The sequence below is a fragment of the Pelecanus crispus genome, chromosome 5, assembly GCF_030463565.1.
Source record: "Pelecanus crispus isolate bPelCri1 chromosome 5, bPelCri1.pri, whole genome shotgun sequence".
NCBI lineage: Eukaryota > Metazoa > Chordata > Aves > Pelecaniformes > Pelecanidae > Pelecanus > Pelecanus crispus.
Genome location: NC_134647.1, coordinates 55,469,913 through 55,488,480, shown reverse-complemented (window position 1 = coordinate 55,488,480; position 18,568 = coordinate 55,469,913). Strand labels below are relative to the sequence as shown.

Below are 18,568 nucleotides of genomic sequence, written 5' to 3'. Positions count from 1 at the left end.
GGCAGTGAAGTGGGCTCAGGCTCCCAGATTTCTGCCATGCTGCTGGAGAAGGAGCAGGGTGCTGGACCCTGATCAGAAAGGCCTTTAGGTCTTTGGCCATTGCAGAAGCCTGCTGCCCCAAATGAGGAGAGGACAGTGCCACTTACTAGAAAAATATACCTTTATTGACCATCTGTATTTTGCTCAGGAGAGAATATCCCATGACAAGGGGGCTAACCGAAGCCATGCTGTTGATAGTGGCCAGCATGCCCCCACCTGCACCATTCCAGGGGGTGGCAGGACCAGGTCTCCATGGGGGGCCCTGATGTGTTGAAAGGGCAGGAAGGGGGTTGGAGATGCTGCTTTCATCTCAGGCCCCACTGTTCTCCACCGCCGTGTTGTTCAGGTCCTGTCAGCAGAGCATGTGGCCTCTCCACCAGCCCCACCACCATGGCGTGGTCCTGATTTCTCTCCAGGGTCGGGACCCCCTTCAGGGCACTACAGCTTCTGGCACATTCCTTGCAAAGCAGTTGGAATGAGTTAAATAAAGGGGTTGCGGGACATTTTCTGGGATGGGAACAGTTGATAACTTAAAACAAAATGAACATATCGCACGTAACAAGCCAGCTAGCAGGCAGGTGCCTGTCATACAGCAGTCACAGTACCGAGTGCCCGGGCAGGGTGGCCAGCCACAGCTCGGGACGGGCAGCTGAGGCCTCCGCATTGCTTGTTCCCACACCACTGCCTGCAGTGTGGTACAGCACGGCATGGCCCAGGCACCTGCAGCCCTGGCTTGAGGGGCCTCCTTGACACCTGACAGCTGTCCCTGCATGCCTGCTGGCCCAAGCTCACCAGGGCCATGACAGCATGCATGGCCCCTGGCACCAGCATCTTCTCAGGTAGTAAGTAGTGAGTTTCAACGGGGTCTTCAGCACACTACGTTTTGAGTTTGTTGTTTTTTTCAGAGGGGAAGAATGTGTGATTCTCTTCAGGTTGATGCAGTACAGCCCCGGTGCTTCCCAGAGGTCTGCTTTCAAGCCTTTACCAGTTGCTTGAGCCCTTTCACACTGAAGGCCAAAACATGGTTTCTTGGTGGGCTTCCTGGTGCAAGACCCTGGCTTGGCCACTGCCGCTCAGGCAGCATTCACCCCTCGTGCATCCTAGTGTGTGTGGGGGGCTGCCAGCCACACTCCAACAGCCCTGTTTAAAGCTTAAATAAACCAAAGAATGTCTTGGATTCTTCAAAATTAACCAGAGCGATTTTGGAGACATTGACGTGCAAACTGTCCATCTTCCTGAGCTTGAATAAAGCCCCCAGGTAACTTTTCCGGGCCCATGTTTTCTGACTTGTACAGTAGTTGATGCCTTTGTCCTCCATCAGCACATGGCTGCCCGGCAAGGACGGGTTTTTCTTGTAGACAATGTGGGTCAACACCTGGCTGCTGCAGACGCTTCCCCGGAAGAGCACATTGGAGTACACGAAGTACAAGCCAGTCTCATTGATGACGAGGCCCTGATCGCGGTACTGAATGCCATTGGTGAAGGCATGGCCAGAGATGGGTTCCCACTCCAGAGGGAGGTCCCGCTGGGCAGGGTTCCCTGGAAGCCAAAACAAGAGAAAAAGTGTGGTAAGTACAAGCAGTTGCGTTTTTTTTCCTCAAGTCACACCCCATGTCACAAGTCAACTGTTCTCCAAGCCCTTGCCTGCAGCACAGAAAGTCCACCCCAACCTCACACTGGTGAGAGCACTCACCTTCCTCAATGCCAGCCACTTATGACAGCCTTCTGCCCCTCACAACCCAGATGCAAACCAAAAACCAAGCCAAAAAGCAGAGCCCTCACTGAAAAGCCTAAAGATTTTAGCTGTTGAGTAACTTCCCGCTGTCAGAGCGCACATTACCAAAGGAAAATAGGAAAGCCTGCGTGAGGGGAGCTCCTCACAGCTACGACCATGCCACCCGCTCACCCCAGCCACATCTGCCCTATCCACTGCTCCCACATTGTGCTGGCCCCACAGCACGTACCTGTTAAGTGTGCTGCCTTCCTCGCTTCCTTTTTCATTGACTGCTGCTCCTGCCCTGCACAAAAATAGGGAAGACATTAGCCATATGCTTCACGGAGAAGCCAGCCCAGAGAGGAGAAGGGAGCCAACCACGAAGCTGAAATGAGGCAGGTTCAGAGCAGCACAGGGCACATAAACACCATGGCACAGCACGGCAAGGCAGAGCAGTGTTTGGGCAAACGCTGCAGGGCAAGAGAAGGAGTTAAAAAAAAAAAGAAGAGTTGCAGTAAAGGATCCAGACGTGATCAAAAGCAAGAGGAAAGAGCAAGGAAAGCTTTCATCTTGAAATGGCTCAGTTGGTGAGCTCAGGCAGAGGCCTCTCACTCAGGGTATAGCAGAGGGACAATACTGTCCCTTTACGCAGCATCTCTGGCCCATGCCAAGGTGTCTGCTCGTGTCCCATCATAGATGAGCCTGCTCTATTGCCCCCCTCCAGTCGAGCACTGCTGAGGGCAGATGTACCCATGGCAGCGGACTTCTGTCTGCTGAGTACCAACCCTTCCTTGCAACTAGATCAGAGAAGACACTTGAGACATCCTGCAAACCATCCTGCTGGCCAGGCAGACCTTGTCCTCAGAGAGACAGAGCACAGCTGGGAAAATTCTGTCTTCCCTAGAGGGCTCGGTTCCCCTTGGAGAGATGGGCCAGTTACAGTGACTTGGCATTTGGACCCCATCCCTCTCTATCCTTCCCTGCTCAGCATCTACTTCCAAGCATCAGGTTCACAAATTTTAGAAGCCTTTTCTTTTCTCAAGCCAATTAAATTTTCCTCTCCTTTTTCCCTTCTCCTTTACACTATTTCCCTGGCTTTATTTATTTATTTATTCCCCTCAGGACATTCAGGGTTATTATTTATGACTTATGCTCAGCTACTGCTAAAGTAGCCTGTGATCAGAGCACTGAGCACCCAGTTAAAGTGACAGTTCCCCTTCCCCTAAGCAATAGATTACAAAATTTATTGATAGGAGGCAGGACTGCTCTTTCCAGAGAATTTTGCTATTTCCAAATTTGCTTTCATCCAGTATCAGAACAAACTTGAAAAGAAATTAACTTTCCTACTAACCAAAATCCTCAGGGGGGGAAAAAAAAAAAAATCTTTTCAGATCTAGCAAAAATTGTCAAAAGAGCTGAAAATTTCTTTTCAACTTGGCCATCTTTAAAAAGGGATATCCTCACTGATAACATTAACATGGAATGTAAAAGTAAAATAATAATTTGGAAGTTCAAAGTATGATTTTTAAATTGTTCCATTCAGATTGAAACTCTTTAGTTTCTTCCTAAATGAAATTCAGAAAAATTGGCTGGTTCTTGTGGAAAGTTTCGATTTCACTGAAATGACATTTCTAAAAGAAAAAAACCCTACATATAATCAGGCTCTTCTCAAACAGCTTTGGCTGCAGAGAGATTTTGTACCAAATGAATTTAGGAAAAAATAAGTTGCATGCTCAAGGGTGGGAGTGAATCCCCCACCCCCAAAGAAAAATGAAACCCTCTGCATCCTCCCAAAATCTTAAAAGAGTAAGGAGAGTCAGAAGTAACAGTGCTGTGCCCATCTCTGTTCTCCTCCTTCTGTTCATGTCATCACCATATGTTAGGATAGCCAGAAACTCACTTTTACAGCAGAGTATCCCCAGTACTGTTGCCCCACTGGGCCTGGGAGGCCCCAAGGTAGAGGCACACTGTCCCAGGAATCCGTGGCTGACACCTTTAAGCACTCCAGCAGGCAGGGTGCAGGACCACACCCCAGAAATAAAGCTCTTTTTCTAGCCAAACATGTGAAATCAGCACTTTCAGAGCATGCGACCCTGCCTTTGCCCCCTGATGAGGAGAGAGGAGTTCGACAGGAGCATTCACACACGCTAACACAGAGGAGTTCCTCCTCTATGTACATCAACTCACCTATGAGTTTCTCCAAAGCTGGAGGGATGTGCTCAGTGCTGGCAGACTGTCAAAAGAGAAGAGTGACAAGCTGTCTTAGCAGAGTAAGAGCATAAGGGCATCATCTAAAGCAGCCAAGGACTATCTTTGACAGTGGCTAATTCTGGGTGCTCATGGGGAGCTGCAAAGTGCTAAGAAATATACAGGGAGAGAGACCTTGCAGCCCTCAGAAACACGAAGACATCCAGATATATCAGTCACCAATAGAGCAGTCCCCCACAGTAATAAGTGACCCCACTTACACTGGCATGGCAGACATTTAAACACCACCAGCCTGCCCCTTAGGGAGCTTTGCACCACCTGAGCATCTCAGACACAATTTTAAGTTTTTCTTTTTTTCCTGTTTCCCCAGAGCCTCCATGACCAGCCAGGCAGACCTCACCTCTCTGAGTTCAGCCACTTCCTTCTCCAGGTGAAAAATCTGAAACATGCTCAGCCCAACTCCAGTGAGGGCCAGCAGGATCAGCAAGGAGGTCACCAGGAAGCCGACGCTCCTCCTTTCCCTGTTGTTCCTTGGCTTTGTCCTCCGGTCGGGTACTGGTGGTGGGAAAGTAGCGACAGGGGGTGCCGGGGGGCAGGAGGTACTTGCGTTGGCACAGCCGTCCACCCAGAAGATCTGGGGGTACACATAGTTCAAGTTCTGCTGCATGGCTGGGAGCGGGATAGGCTGGACGTGGTTGGTGTTATCTTCCCTATGGCAGCCAAAAATTGCCGGGGCTGTCCCAGACTGAGCCCTGGGGGAAGACCCAGCTCTGCCTTTATATGCCTGCATCGCTCCAGCAGTGAACACCCAGCTCAGATGCTGCAGCTCTATGAAAGCCTCAAGCATCAACAGCAAACCCCAAAGAGCTTCCGCCCTCGGCTGCAAAGTTCGGGGCACCCATCTGCTCCTCCCACACCGAGGCAGCGCGCACACTCAACGGGACCAGCCCAACACCAGACTCCGCTCGCACAAAACCACGCGCAGCAGCCGGGCTCGGGAAGCAGGTGCACTCGGCAGCGAAACGTTTGCTGGGCACGCAAGGGCTGCGCTGCCAGTCGGGGGCTGAGTAATCAGCCCAGCGCACACCCACCAGCCAACCACCCTTTCCAGCAGAGGCAGCTGCTTTTCCACTGCGGTGTCCTGGACCACAAGCAGAAGAAATGAGAAAACCTTTCCTGCTTGTGGCTTCCTGCACAAGAGGGGAGAGGCAGAGCTGAGGACTCTTCCCCCTGGCACAAGGATGAAGACCTAATCCCAAGTACATCTGTGGGCACAGGAGAATTGCTTCGTTTCACACAGGACAAATTACTTGCTGCTGTCTGTTGTGCATCCCATCTTTTCCTTGGCTGCTCCACAGGGCACAGATCGCAAGTCACAGAACCCTGGTCACAGACACTGTCCCACTGCAATAAAAAACAGCCTACCTGAGAAGAGGCAGATGTTGTCAGTGCTGCAGCCTCAGCAGAGCTGTCCCAGTGTTAACAGCCCAAGTGGAGCCAGCTCAGTGGGCTGCCTTCACCCACGTCAAACCACTGCGGGGGACTGGCTGGGCTGAAGCAGCAGCATGCTGTAATGTGGGAAACACACAGTGCCTTGGGGCACAAGCAAGCTCTTACGGCAGCTTCTGCTGCCCCGCTATAGCTCTGCAAATACTATCTCTAATCCCACAGTCCTCTTCTAACCTGAAGATGCATTAGAGAGGGAAGGGCTTTTTTATCATCTCTTCAGGACAACGCTGAGCACTGCAGCAGGACCTAACCTGGCTGAGTAACCTGTGATTATAGCCTGGGGTAGACACTGTGCTACCCATCTTGGTAGAATTTCTCTCACCTTCCAAGAAAAGATCCAGAATTCAGGCCATGCTGCAAGGACCAGCACTCATAAGAGCTCATTACAAATTCATGATAAGGAGAGACAGGGACATTTCCATTCCTCAATTTCCAATTTCTCAATTTCCATTCCTCATTGACCACAGATTTCTAAGTGGTGGCAATGAGATTTTCCCAGAGATTTAGAGGTGCACACAAGTGATTATAAACAGCAGTTTGTTCTTCCATTTTACAGACCTACATCAAAGTGTGTATTTGTATGGAGTAGTATTTAAAAAAAGGAAATGCTTGATACAAGAACAAACTGGAGATTTGTCTCCTCTGTGGCTGAAGGAAGCAATCCCAACATGCAGGCTTTGATCTTGAACATCAAAACTGGGGTCTGAGAACAGCATGCTTTAACAACATATGCACACTTGTTTCTCCAAAGCAAGGGCTCAGCTTTGCCTCCAACCGCACCAGTAAATCAGATGTGTCCTCAAAGCCTTGCCTGCACCACCAGACACCCCACTGCTTTTTGAAGATATTCACCACAGCTGTTCGCTGCAGCAGCGATCCGCAGCACAAGAGGTTTCAGCAACCTGTCTGGCTCTTCCCTCGTACTTCTGTGTTTCTGACATAAAAGACACAAAAGCAACATAAATCCAGCTCCAGCAGTTCAAGCCTGGTGTCCTGGTTTCGGCTGGGATAGAGTTAATTTTCTTCCTAGCAGCAGGCATAGTGCTGTGTTTTGGATTTAGTAGGAGAAGAATGTTGATAACATGCTGATGTTTTTAGTTGTTGCTGAGTACTGCTTATGCTAGTCAAGGACTTTTTCAGCTTCCCATGCTCTGCCAGGCGCACAAGAAACTGGGAGGGGGCACAGCCAGAATAGTTGATCCAAACTGGCCAAAGGGCTATTCCATACCATATGACGTCATGCTCAGTATAGAAACTGGGGGGGGGGGGGGGGGGGTGGTGAGCAATTGCATTGTGCATCACTTGCTTCGTGTATCATTATTATTATTATCATTATTATACTGTTACTATTAGCATTACTATTTTACTTTATTTCAATTATTAAACTGTTCTTATCTCAACCCAGGAGTGTTTCTCACTCTTACTCCTCCGATTCTCTCCCCCATCCCATCGGGGTAGGGGGAGTGAGCGAGCGGCTGCGTGGTACTGAGTTGCTGGCTGGGGCTAAACCACGACACCTGGTCATGCCTTGCCCTCACTCAGTCTTCCTCTCTGCATCCCAGAAGGGTGCTCTCCAGCCAGCCCGAGGATGGGTCCTCATCCATTCCTACAGTCGTTACAAGAGTGTCACGCAAAGGGCTGGGCTCAACTTAGCACTTCCCAGGCCATGTGGTGAACTCCAGCCTGCTAGCCAGCGCTGTGCACGGAAAAAGAGAGATGCCTCCAAGGCACAGGGAGCCAGGAGAGGCAGCAGGACGGTTGGGCAAGCGTCTCCTGCCAGCACACTCTCCACCACCCCACCTGCGCAGCACCCCAGCCCTGCTGCTGCCACAGGTGCCTCAGCCGTGTTGGGGGGACTCACCATCCACTTGGGCTCCTCAATCAGCAATCAGTGCCTGCACTCCCTTGCTCTCAGAGCAGCAAGCACAGCGTGCCCCTGGCTCTCTGCAACAGGGACGTGTGTCAGGCAGTTCCCGTTTCTTTAATGTTTTCTGTGGCCCCTTCAACTGCTGTAAAATACAGCGGTGGCTCAGGAAGCAGGGAGTGAAGCCCAGGACTTCCTCAAAGTTGGAGGCATTGCTGACAAGAATGTCAAAAGTCATCGAGCACACAGCTTTGCCTGGAGATGATCCACTCAAGTTTTTCCTGACACTGACCATGTTTAATGAAGACACCTTATCTTGGTGGGATTGCAGGCACAGTAGCAGTCTTCCTTAAATGTCAGAAGCGTACTCATTTCTCACCCACTGCTTCCTATTTTCACAAAGATGCTATTTTTATGGGTTGGTGAGAGGGCATTGATGATGAAACCAATGAAAGCCATTTCAGTCACATCTGCTGCATCTTCTCTTTCGGATGCTCAGATCAAGAGCCTGCTAATACCACACGTTGTGGCAAGCCAAAGATTTGGGCTAGTTTACCATCAAAGGATCATTTTTGGTGCACAGCGTGCTTTCAGAGACCTCTCCCTTCCTAGCATGCTCTACAGAGCTAGTCCTGCTGTCACACTCCCTGTTTCCCCTGGCACCACCTTCAGAGATCCCCAAGATGATACACACTGGAGGACAGTGGCAAGCAGGGCTATGTTGGCGCAGCGCATTCATGATGCCTGCAGGCTCTGTGTTCTGCTGCCTTCCTATTGCTCGAGCAACGCAATGTTAACGGGGCTTTTGAAATAATAGTGGGATAGTTTTCTGTAGGTAGACACTTAAGTCACATGAATCTATTTTGCTAGAAGGCCTAGAGCCAAAATTTAGGCAAGGTGAGCTCTCCTAAAATACGGGGGAAGGACAGCTGGGCAGGAAAGTAGGACATAAGAAGGACAAAAGAACAAGACAGACAGCTTTGTCTATCTGCCTCCCTGTCCCCCTTTTCACCCCATCTGCAAGATGCAGTTTTCAGCAGCCTTATATCATTTGAACAGGAGGGAGTATTTTCAAATGGAAACACCTTCCATATCCTTTATCAGAGAATCAATCCCCTTTGCCAAAAACAACAGAAGACAAGCCACAGTTACACAGACAGAAAAAGAGGATTTGCTCTGAAGAACCCCCTCCATCCCCACCTCGCCCCCAGAGGAGAGGTGGGAGCTCTTATTAACGATACACACCATTATGCTAAAGTTTATGTTGACAGCAAAGAGAATCAGCCAGCAGCTAAAACTTGGTATCTGCAGATTTAAGGACAAAAGGATGACCTGCTTGAAATATACCAAAGAAAGCAGGACCTGAACAATGATCCAGATCTAATACTTGACAGAAAATAAAATTTAAAAAAAAGAAGTGTGAACCACTGTGTGGGAGAGGCTCTTCATTAGGTTCTGTCCAGAGTCAGATATGTGGTCTGTCTAGAAGTGATTAACAAGTATTTCCTATTACACTAGAGATTAGTGGAAATGCTAAAAAGCAACTATTGAAAGCCCACAGGGCTGCATAAATTATGCCCAAGAACAACTGAAGAAGTTGAGAATCACTCACATTCAAAAAACAGGATTCAAAGCATTAACCCGAGATATTAACAGCCTTGGCAACCTTTTGCAGTCCTAGGCTAAACCGTGGCATCAGAGCCAGGAGAAGCAACTATGGCAAACCCCATAAGGATCAGCCACAGCTCGCAGAAGAGATTGCACCCATTAATGGTCACTGATGTGTACGGTGCAGAGTAACTGAGAGCACCATCCAGGACAAAGCTTCTGATTTTCCACCGGGATTGTCCTCAACACAGTGCTATTTCAACACCTTCACCACAGATCTGGAGAAAACCAAGCAAAATACTACACCAGTAATATTTGCAGATTAAAATAAGTGGTAAGAGATCCTAAGTAACCATGAGGACAGAGAATTTAATCAGAAGAAAACAAGTCTAGAAACAAAGACAGGAGAAAAAACTCTTTAGACAGAAAATAACATCCTAGAAAGAAAACACAGTTCTGAAACTGATAGAGAAGCTACCCAGCTGGACATGAGCTTCCAGCAGGGAAGGCCCACAGGCACCCATAGGTACGAGCTCACATATAGCACTAGACAGCTACAGACAGTCCCAGAATCCACGTTGCAAGTTTATGTTCAGCTTCAGATGGGCTCAGGAAGAAGTTGCAATAACTGCCAGGCAGCAAAGGTATTCAACTTGGTCCACTCAAGAGCAGACTGGAAGTAAGGGATGGACAGTGTGCGAAAAACCTGTATGAAGAGGAACAGTTTCCAGCAGCAGAGGGCTCTTGAATTTCACAGGAAAAAAAAACTTCCCAGGGAGCCACTACCCAGGAGCCAAAGCTGAAGGAATTTGCGCAAAAAAGACATGGATTTTTGACTGAACATTGGAATGGATGCTTGTGACAACTGCCTCCAAAGGTAGCAGGGTCTCCATCCACTGAAACCTTCAAGGGGCATGGAAGACACCAGAACTCACCCAGCCTTCACAGTCAACGCTGCCATCTTAGTGTTGTTTCTATATTACTTTTTTTTAACAGTTCAGTTTTCCCAGGCAAGGGTGATGGTTTTCATTTCCTCAACAACTGCTCTTTGCTAGAAGCATTTGCGGCACATGAAGAGCCGTGTCTTAGTGCCAACAGCTCATGAGGAAGACATTTACATATTCGCACTCACAAGCAGGTTTCAAAACCAATTTCTAACAGCTCTAGCCTGGTGTTCAGTGCTTAATGTGGGCCTCTTCCAGTGAGCAAGGTGCTTTGTCCTCTCCTTCGTTAAGCATGTGCCAGCTACACCATGATCCCAACAAGCAGGCAGCAGCCCTGGGTTCAGCAGAAGAGGTACAGGTCTCTGATCCGAGGCAGGAGAGAATCCAAGTGGGGAAGGAGCCAAAGCAGCTGAGAAAAAGAACTGAAAGCAAGTAAGATTTTATTTCTTTTGTGTCTGCTCTAAGAGCAAGGAAATGAGGTATAGGGGTTATGAGGTAATGGGATCTATTGCTTGAACACCCAAGAAAGCGAGAAGCAGGTCACGTCATAACATACAATAGCTTAGTCATCGGAGAAAACAGAACAAGGTGTTGTGGCGGCTCAGAGGTTGTAAGGAAGACCACAGTGAACATGTAGATGTTGATTTCCCGTTCTCCCCTGTGACAGTCGAGAACTGCACTCACAAGCCCTTCAGCGGGATCCATGCCCTGCCCCAGGCTGCCAGCACAAAGCCAGCCTTGGCCCTGGAAAACACCAGCAGGCTCTGCTGGCTTGTGTGGCCCAGTCAGTATTTGATGATTTTATTCCTTCTTGGGAGCAGCCATTCTCAGCCCATAAAAAAAAAAAAAAAAAAAAGAAAAGAAAAATTGAGATCTGCCTTGAGATCCTTACCATGTTCCACCAGGATCACACCTCAGCTCTGCATTACTGAGTGAATTCAAGCGCTCCCGTATTTGTTTGGCAAACAGAGAGACCAACACCAGATGTGCCCATCTCATTACACAAGCACCCTGACGCCAGTGATCCACATCAGCCAACTTCCCAAAACCCCAAGGGACCTTCAGTTGACTTTCCTGGGATTTAACTTTGAGCTACAGGTGGTTTCATGGGCAGTGTACACAACCTTGACATTTCAGCAGTGACTGGGTCAAATTACAACTAATAGAAGATATTCATTAGCTGCTTTGTGTTACTTTTCTTAAAAAAAAAAAAAATTCTTGTTTGCTGGGAGCCCAGCAGCTGGATGTAGGCTCTAGCCTACATTTACATATTCACACTCACGAGCACGTTTCAAAATCAATTTCTAACAGCTCTAGCCTGGTGTTCAGTGCTTAATGTGGGCCTCTTCCAGTGAGCAAGGTGCTTTGTCCTCTCCTTCGTTAAGCATGTGCCAGCTACACCATGGTCCCAACAAGCAGGCAGCAGCCCTGGGTTCAGCAGAAGAGGTACAGGTACATCTGACAAAGGAAAAAAAGCCTCAAGATGGCAAACAAATTTCTTTTCCATTTCTAGGTCCACAAAGTGCAGAGTTAACTTCATCTCCATCTCCATTCCCTACCAAAAGCCATACCTCTAATCAGTGACTTAATTAGTGTCTCTAATGGAAAGCAGCACAGGCAAGACCAGTTGCAGCTCCCAGGCCACGTGTCCAATATGAGAGACAGCAGTAAGGCAGCAGAAAGCTCCTTGATAGTTTAAGATTACTATTCTTAAATTAGAGAAGGGATATGTAAGAAAGCTCATGAGTTTCACTATCCTTTCCTAAGCCAACACATTTTATCGAAACAAGCTCCGGGAACACTAATTCTTCTCGAGCTGTTACAAACCCCAGTAATTTCTTCAGCAGTACCCGATGCTGTTTGACACTTGGGGTTTCCAGGAGATGAGACACATGCTGCTCGATAGCCTACCCACCACACTTTGTGGTCAGGGCTCTACACTTTAATTGTTCCAGATGAAGTGGAACATGTTTGCGTCTAATTAAATGAAGCATGCTAACCTGTTCCATCTTGTTTCACCTCGCACTGCAAGTTGGCAAAAGCAGAAGCCACACAAAGACACCTTATACTTTAGTTCTCTACTTACCAATACCACACAGCTGGTAGATTTTGCGTATTTTGAAAGTATTGGATTTCCACTCTGATGCTTAATGCATGTAACCTAAATACCTTAATCTGGGAAAGATGGCTAGTAATTCACTTACACAATGCATATGTTTGTGACTATCCATCCTCTCACTTACACAATGCGTATGTTTGTGACTATCCATCCTCCCATGGAAAACATTTATGCTGCTTCAATATTTTTTGACCTTGGGCTCAAGACCTGCAAGGATGCAGTCCTCACTACTGTGTATGTGTGCTAGTTTCTTGGTATGTTACACTGACAACTGTCCAACCTTACTATGCAATAGCACAAGATGGACCAGGCCCTCCCTTTAAGTATCCACAACGCCACAGGAATTTGTCAAGATTTATAAGCTTCATTAGAAGCTTCATTTATAAGCTGTCTTCATTAGAAACTATTATATTGGACCAATTTGAGAGACTTGATTTCACCAGAGTATAGAATCGAGTTTTGAAAGCTGGAGTCAGTGTGACATTAATAAAACTGGAAGTAAAAAATGACTCAAGAGCCCACATGAAAGGATAATATTAAGCAATAAGAACTTGACATTAAGAGGTTGTTTTTTTTTAAAAAAAAAGTGGTTACAAATAATTAAAAGCAGCAAGGCAGCAGCAGGCAGAAGCTGTGGTTCAAAATCTCCAGTCTGCTGCCAGAACAAACACGCTCGAGTTTACGATAGCACGATTGGCTCTGTAGGCTCCTTCAGATGCTGTCTCTCTCAGTGGCTGAAGCATAACCTACGCTTTGATTGGAAAGTTTAGACCTAGATGTAGTTGAAATGGTCAGGCAGCGTATGTATGAGAATATGAAAGTCACTCCTTGGCTGACGTGCACCAGCAGCGACTACGATAGATGTGCTTTATTCACAGGAGTCATTGCTGCTAACAGCCATCTCTGCTGACCCAGCGCAAAAGAAAACTAGGCTGACATTTTTCACCATATGACCCCAAAATTTCTGTTAGCCAGATACTTAAAATGCTGGAAAAGTCTGCACTGGGGACAATGCCTTTGCTCCCCATCGCACCAGCTGAATTCGCACAAGCTCCTGTTGACACAGAGGCATGCTGCGAATTCCTCAACTGTCATTTCTAAGGGATCTTCAAGGATTGCTCACGAGTGCTGTGGGGTAATCCAGTCCAGGAAGCAAATGTAGACAAGATAAAGGAAGAAGTTGTCCATTACAGCAAAACGAAAAAGGACAGGGAAGAAAGTTTCTGGCCATCCACAGAACCGCTGCTTCCAGGAAAGGCAACTTCTCCTTGCCCCAGAGCTATATGCTCACACTGTATAATTGATAAATATATACGGCCACCATCATCTTTGGTTTCATTTCAGTTTCACAACCAAATTTGCTTTCATCCAACGCTTACAGGCCAGCTAAAACCAAGGAAAAATACCCCCACCCCCCCCGTTAGAGACACATTTGTCGCCTGCATATTGCACCATGACTCATTTGGCCTCATTCTACACCTATTGGCATATTCTAGGTCTGTCAGTCTTTGGTCTACAGCCAGCTAGCAACGGTGGGCTGTTTTAAGAATGCAGTCATGTCCAGCTTCAGCTGATTCTTTTTGATGAGAAGAGCAGCTCAGTGATTGCCAGGGTAGTAAAGGAAAGCACACTTCCTACAAGCAATGTATTAAGAGGAAGGCCAGTAAATAAGAAAGCCTGCACCACAAAAAACCCCACACTCCAAAAAAACACGCCCCCACCCCCCCCACAGCAAACCCCACATTCAATTGCTTTTTAAATCATAGCGCTCCCTGTGATGAAGCAGAGGGTCTTGAGACATTCAAGTGAGAAATTAGTGCTGGGGAGGTCTCATTTGACAAAAGTAGATTCTGGACAGCTGGTGAATTTGCCATTTGGCTGCATGCAGTGCTGCTACACTTGCTAGAAATAAGTTAGGAGGGGGGCAGTAGGGGGCAAAATTCAAGCTGAAAACTCTGGTTTGAAATGATAAATGACTACCTAACATTTTCTTTTAATGACCTTTTATATCCTTCACAAACCTTAGTTCTGAGTACCAAGAGGTAATTTCATGCAGTCATTCTCACAGAAAGCTACCGCTTCTAAGGATCCCCCAGGACAAGATGATGTGAACCAATACCTGCTGGAAACTTTTCTAGCAGTTTCACATGGCCAGGATTCCTGAACTTTCAGACAAACCACCACTCAGCCTTCAGCTTCCCTCCTCCCCTTTTCTTTTTTTAAACACACACAAACATCTAGGCTGACAAATGAGTTTGTGAACCCCTTATTATGGCCCAAAGGACCCTAGTCCTAGTTCTGCACTAGAACCGCAAGTTTCATTTTCAAAGGAAAAATGCCAGTAAATTAAAGACAAAGTGTTCAGATTTATTTGGAAATTCACAGTTTCTAATGGCACTACAGCTCTGTAGTTACATACTCTTGTTCCACAACACTGTATGCTGCACTCAGGTGGTAAGTATTTTCCTCATCCAGGTTTGAAACCCTTCTGAATTCATGTTCCAACACGTCTGGTTCATGTGCTCTGACTGGCTAATTGTGCAGATCAACTCCAAAAGTACATCACCTTAAAGTATTCATAAACTAACAAGAAAGCAGCAAAAAAACCAAAGGCTTTAAATAAGTCACATTACATACAATACCCAGGAAAGGCATTAGATCTGTTAAAAAGGGTACCACTAAAAGTGCTCAATAAGTTAACTTATTTTTTACAACGTGAACCTGTAACACCTGCCAAAAGGAATAACCTTTTGTTCCACTCACTCAGATACACACTCAACATTTTAGCAATCACACATCCTATAGTATCCAAATATACAATCACAGTCAAAATAAAAAACACTTGGATATGAAAATACCAACCATACAAACACTGCACATTTGTTAGCCAATACAAAAGCAAACATTACGGAAATATCCACTTTGAACCAACCTGACCATCAGATGTCAAGGCTTTGCAAACTCAACACATCCACAGCTGGCTCGGTGAACGGCCCAGCTGCACCAGCTCACCCTCACATTCTTCAACTAAGCTTTTTCCTGAACTCTCAGCAGAGAAGCAGAGAGCATTCCCCATTCACTTCCTTCAGAGAACTACAGCAGGCAATTTAGATAACAAATGCATTCATCAGCCTAAGATCCCATCATACACAGGAAATCTGAAGAGCAACTGTCATTCATTTAGCACATCAGACTACAGCTCTGATTTGTAACTGAAGGCAGAAATAAACACAATTACCATCCCTAGTGAGATATTTTCCTCAACCGAGTTTGCAAAACCAGAATCCAGTCAGGCAAGTCCATCTATTAGTATTTTTACAGTATCCAGTCCACATTACTGAGTCCAGCTGAAGGCCAACACATGTCCCTTTACAGCACTGTAGTGTTGCATCTTCAAAAAAAGCTAGAGAAATTACAAAATAAATCAAATGACAAACAATTGTATCTCCCCTCTTCCAGTGGCATTATAAATAGACAAAAGGCACATAAATATGGGAAGGTGCAAGAAATAGGAACAAAGCTAAAGGAAGAGGATTAGGCTTTTATCCCTATTCCACCCAACAAACTGGGTTTCAAAAAATCTCTGCCCCAGGAACTGTGAAAAAAAAAACCTTTATAAAATGAACCCTGCCCTCCCTCCCCCCAAAGCTGTTCTCATAGGAAATTATCAGCCTTGTAAAGCTGCAGCTTATAGCCAAGATTGACACAATCCCATCTCTTTAAAAAGGCAGAAACCAAATTTCTGAATACTTTCCAATTAGTTGAGCTCTTCGTCTCCCACTATCCTCCCACAGAATACCACAGACTGTTCTCAAACGAACAAACACTCTCCTATTTGAGAAGTTCAGCTAGTTTTAGATGTGTCCAGAAACTGCCGTGACACCAAGTGTTCCCACCGTTATATCTTTGTTTCCTTTGATTATGTCATGCAGGCTTGGCATTGACCCTGACTTAGTCTGTATTAGAGTTTTTATGAGCTTCCCTTGGTCTGAAACTTTAGACCGTCTTCGTTTTATAGCCCTCTTCTCAGTTTTTGTCTTTTGGGTCTGTCCATTGCACAGACTCGTACACGCTGAAATGCCACAAAAATAGGACTCCTCAGACTGTGATGATGTTTCGGAGCTTCCTTCGGATGGAGGACCCTTATACGATGAGTGATAAACTTCCCCGATGTTAGAGAAGTCCCTCTGGTTCGTAAACGGCTTCCTTCCTTTAATTTCCCCATTGGCTATTGGATGCAGAGGCTCTGTTGTTGGCTTAATAGTCTCTATTTTTTCACTTTTGTATTTACAACGCTTTTTCTGAAACCACAAGTAAAAAGAGAAACAGTTATGTTCTGGAAAGCAAGCAGAGCGTAAAACCCAAACCTAGAAACCAGTGCCCGGAAAAGCAGCCGAGACATGCACCACCTGCTGGCAGAAACACGCTCAGCTCAGCCTGCCCTCCCCACAGCCACTGTACCTTCTTCTCTGGGGAAAATTTCAGGGGTTCTACAATGTACAGGTCCTCTGGATCCACTGTAAAGAGAGGGAACATAAATTTAGCAGTCCTGACGCTGCCAGCTCTAGAGCAACACGGTTCTAAATAAATAACAGCATGACAAAATATTCCACTTTTCACACATGTTTTTGCTCCCCTTACAAGTTAACAGAGGTAGAACACATGAACACTGGAAGTGAAGTCAACACACACAGGAATTCCCCTATGCTGTCATGGCAGCTGTCAGTGATATACACTTGAAAACACCTGTCCTCCTGATAGGTTAGGCCATAGGAGAGGTGCACAGAACATCCTTTGGGGAAAAGGAATAATAGTCAGCAAAAGTCAGCTTCTACGAAAACGAACTCTTACCAATATAATAGCATTTATTGTGCAGCCTGCCCATGACAGGACAGAAGTATGTGTACCTATCAAGGACACAGATGTTCAGACTGACATGAGACCAGCCTGGCATTCCTCCATCAGTGCTTTGTAAATCATTCTTCCAAGTTGAAGAACAGGAGCATTCAGAAAAAGAGTGGTTTTTCAAAAAAAATAGTCTACACTTTAGCTAGTCTCTATTGCAATGTGTTCCCAGTTCAACTCACGAGTTTTCATGCAGTTTTAGTCACAGTAAAAAAACCCATGAAACAAGTTTGCTGCACCGAGAAAAGCTGTGTCAGCTGCATACTTGGCAGTTAGTATATTCTGCAACCCTTTTGGTTTTGCATGATGATGACTGCCTAAGAAATCAAAATTCAGTTGTCCCAAGTGTAACATGAATACTGAAAAGACCAGATCATTCCTCATACCCAAGCCAAGATAAATAGTCTAAATTTTCTTACTACAGTTGATAAATTTCAATCCTAAATATCTGCCAAGTTTCAAAGACAGGCTATCAGGACTTCTGAAAAGTAGGGCATTCAGACTTCCCACATATGGCATCAAAAAAGAAAAAGCCACTTTCTGCAAGCTTCACAGCTTTGTAGACCTGAATGCCCACATGGATTGCTACTAAACCCAAGAAAATATCTGTAGAGTATAAACAATAGCAAAGACTACATCTAATGTTTTAGCATAATTTAGCACAGTTCTGTGAGCATCTGGTAACTTGTTCATGGACCACCAGGTCCTACAGAATGTGTATGTGAACTACTATAATCCAATGTACTTTGACATTAACCTGCCATTCCATTTTCATACCCTTGCAGTAATGCATTGTATAGCGCTAAGAGTAACACTAGGGACTAGATGTACGATATGTGAATAATACCTTCTTTACCAGCTAGCTGAAAAGACTGTGATCTGACCAGTGGAAGAGAAGTTCTTCTTTTCAAATTCATATCATCATAGGAGGAAAAACATCTAGGAAACAAAACCACAAAGCTTTTTTTTTAAACACATTTTTCTCAGGACTGTCATATGCATTTTTCATTAGGAAACACCTTTGGCAGAAGGACAGAATTATTCACTGAGGTGCCCAAGAAAGCCCAGCAAACAGACACAGTACTGTACTTGCAAAAAGCTTTCAAGGCATGTTAAATGTAGTAGACCCAAAATGCGCCTAGGAGAGTGTTAAAACAGAGCAGTAATGGCTCTTTGCTATCAATTTTGAGTTTACGGAAAGAAGACTCAGAATTAAAGCAGATGTGCCAACCCCAGTGGATTTAGGAAATAGCAATAAAAGCTGCAAGAACAATTAAGTTTCAAATATAAATACATTACCTTTTGGGGCTAGGGTAGTGATTACTTTTGGGAATTTTTGAGAGGTAATCTTCACAGAACTGAGAAGTGCTTCTGCACCGCTGCACACAAAGCACCAGGCCCAGAATGACACAGAGAACCAGGGAAATCACAAGGTAAGTCTGCCGATCAGAAACCTGGAAGAATTTGATGTTGTTGTTAGAGACAAAGAATAATTTAATAATACTATTATCCTCGTGTTTTAAACATTAAAGTCTTTAAAAGAACACAACTGACATGTTCTCAAGTCACTTTCCTTCAATTTCACCAAGCACTTGTTCAAATTTGAGTATTTTTTCAGAGGTTTGATGTAGTCTGTTGGCTATGCAGCATTCAGGGAG

General features: G+C 45.8%; 2 protein-coding genes across 8 annotated transcripts in view; both read right to left on the bottom strand.

The window, feature by feature from the left end:
• Window positions 1-1,158: 1,158 nt before the first annotated feature.
• Window positions 1,159-4,808, bottom strand: FASLG (Fas ligand). Its single transcript, XM_009487744.2, has 4 exons — window positions 4,362-4,808; window positions 3,941-3,986; window positions 2,004-2,057; window positions 1,159-1,578 (listed from the first exon to the last, which is right to left on the bottom strand). The coding sequence occupies exons 1-4, from the start codon at window positions 4,806-4,808 to the stop codon at window positions 1,184-1,186; spliced, it is 942 nt and encodes a 313-aa protein (XP_009486019.2). The 3' UTR covers window positions 1,159-1,183.
• A 9,534-nt stretch (window positions 4,809-14,342) lies between these two features.
• The window catches only part of SUCO (SUN domain containing ossification factor), a 47,966-nt gene continuing 43,740 nt past the window's right edge, over window positions 14,343-18,568 (bottom strand). For 4 of the 7 annotated variants that reach the window (XM_075710272.1, XM_075710274.1, XM_075710273.1 and 1 more), the window contains 4 exons: window positions 18,210-18,364; window positions 17,758-17,849; window positions 16,467-16,522; window positions 14,343-16,306 (listed from right to left, as the gene is read on the bottom strand). In XM_075710272.1, coding sequence (XP_075566387.1) covers window positions 15,860-16,306; window positions 16,467-16,522; window positions 17,758-17,849; window positions 18,210-18,364 — 750 coding nt within the window. In that variant the 3' untranslated portion in view covers window positions 14,343-15,859. The remainder of the gene's footprint in view (window positions 16,307-16,466; window positions 16,523-17,757; window positions 17,850-18,209; window positions 18,365-18,568) is intronic. The other 3 variants (XM_075710277.1, XM_075710276.1, XM_075710278.1) reach the window with 1 other exon arrangement.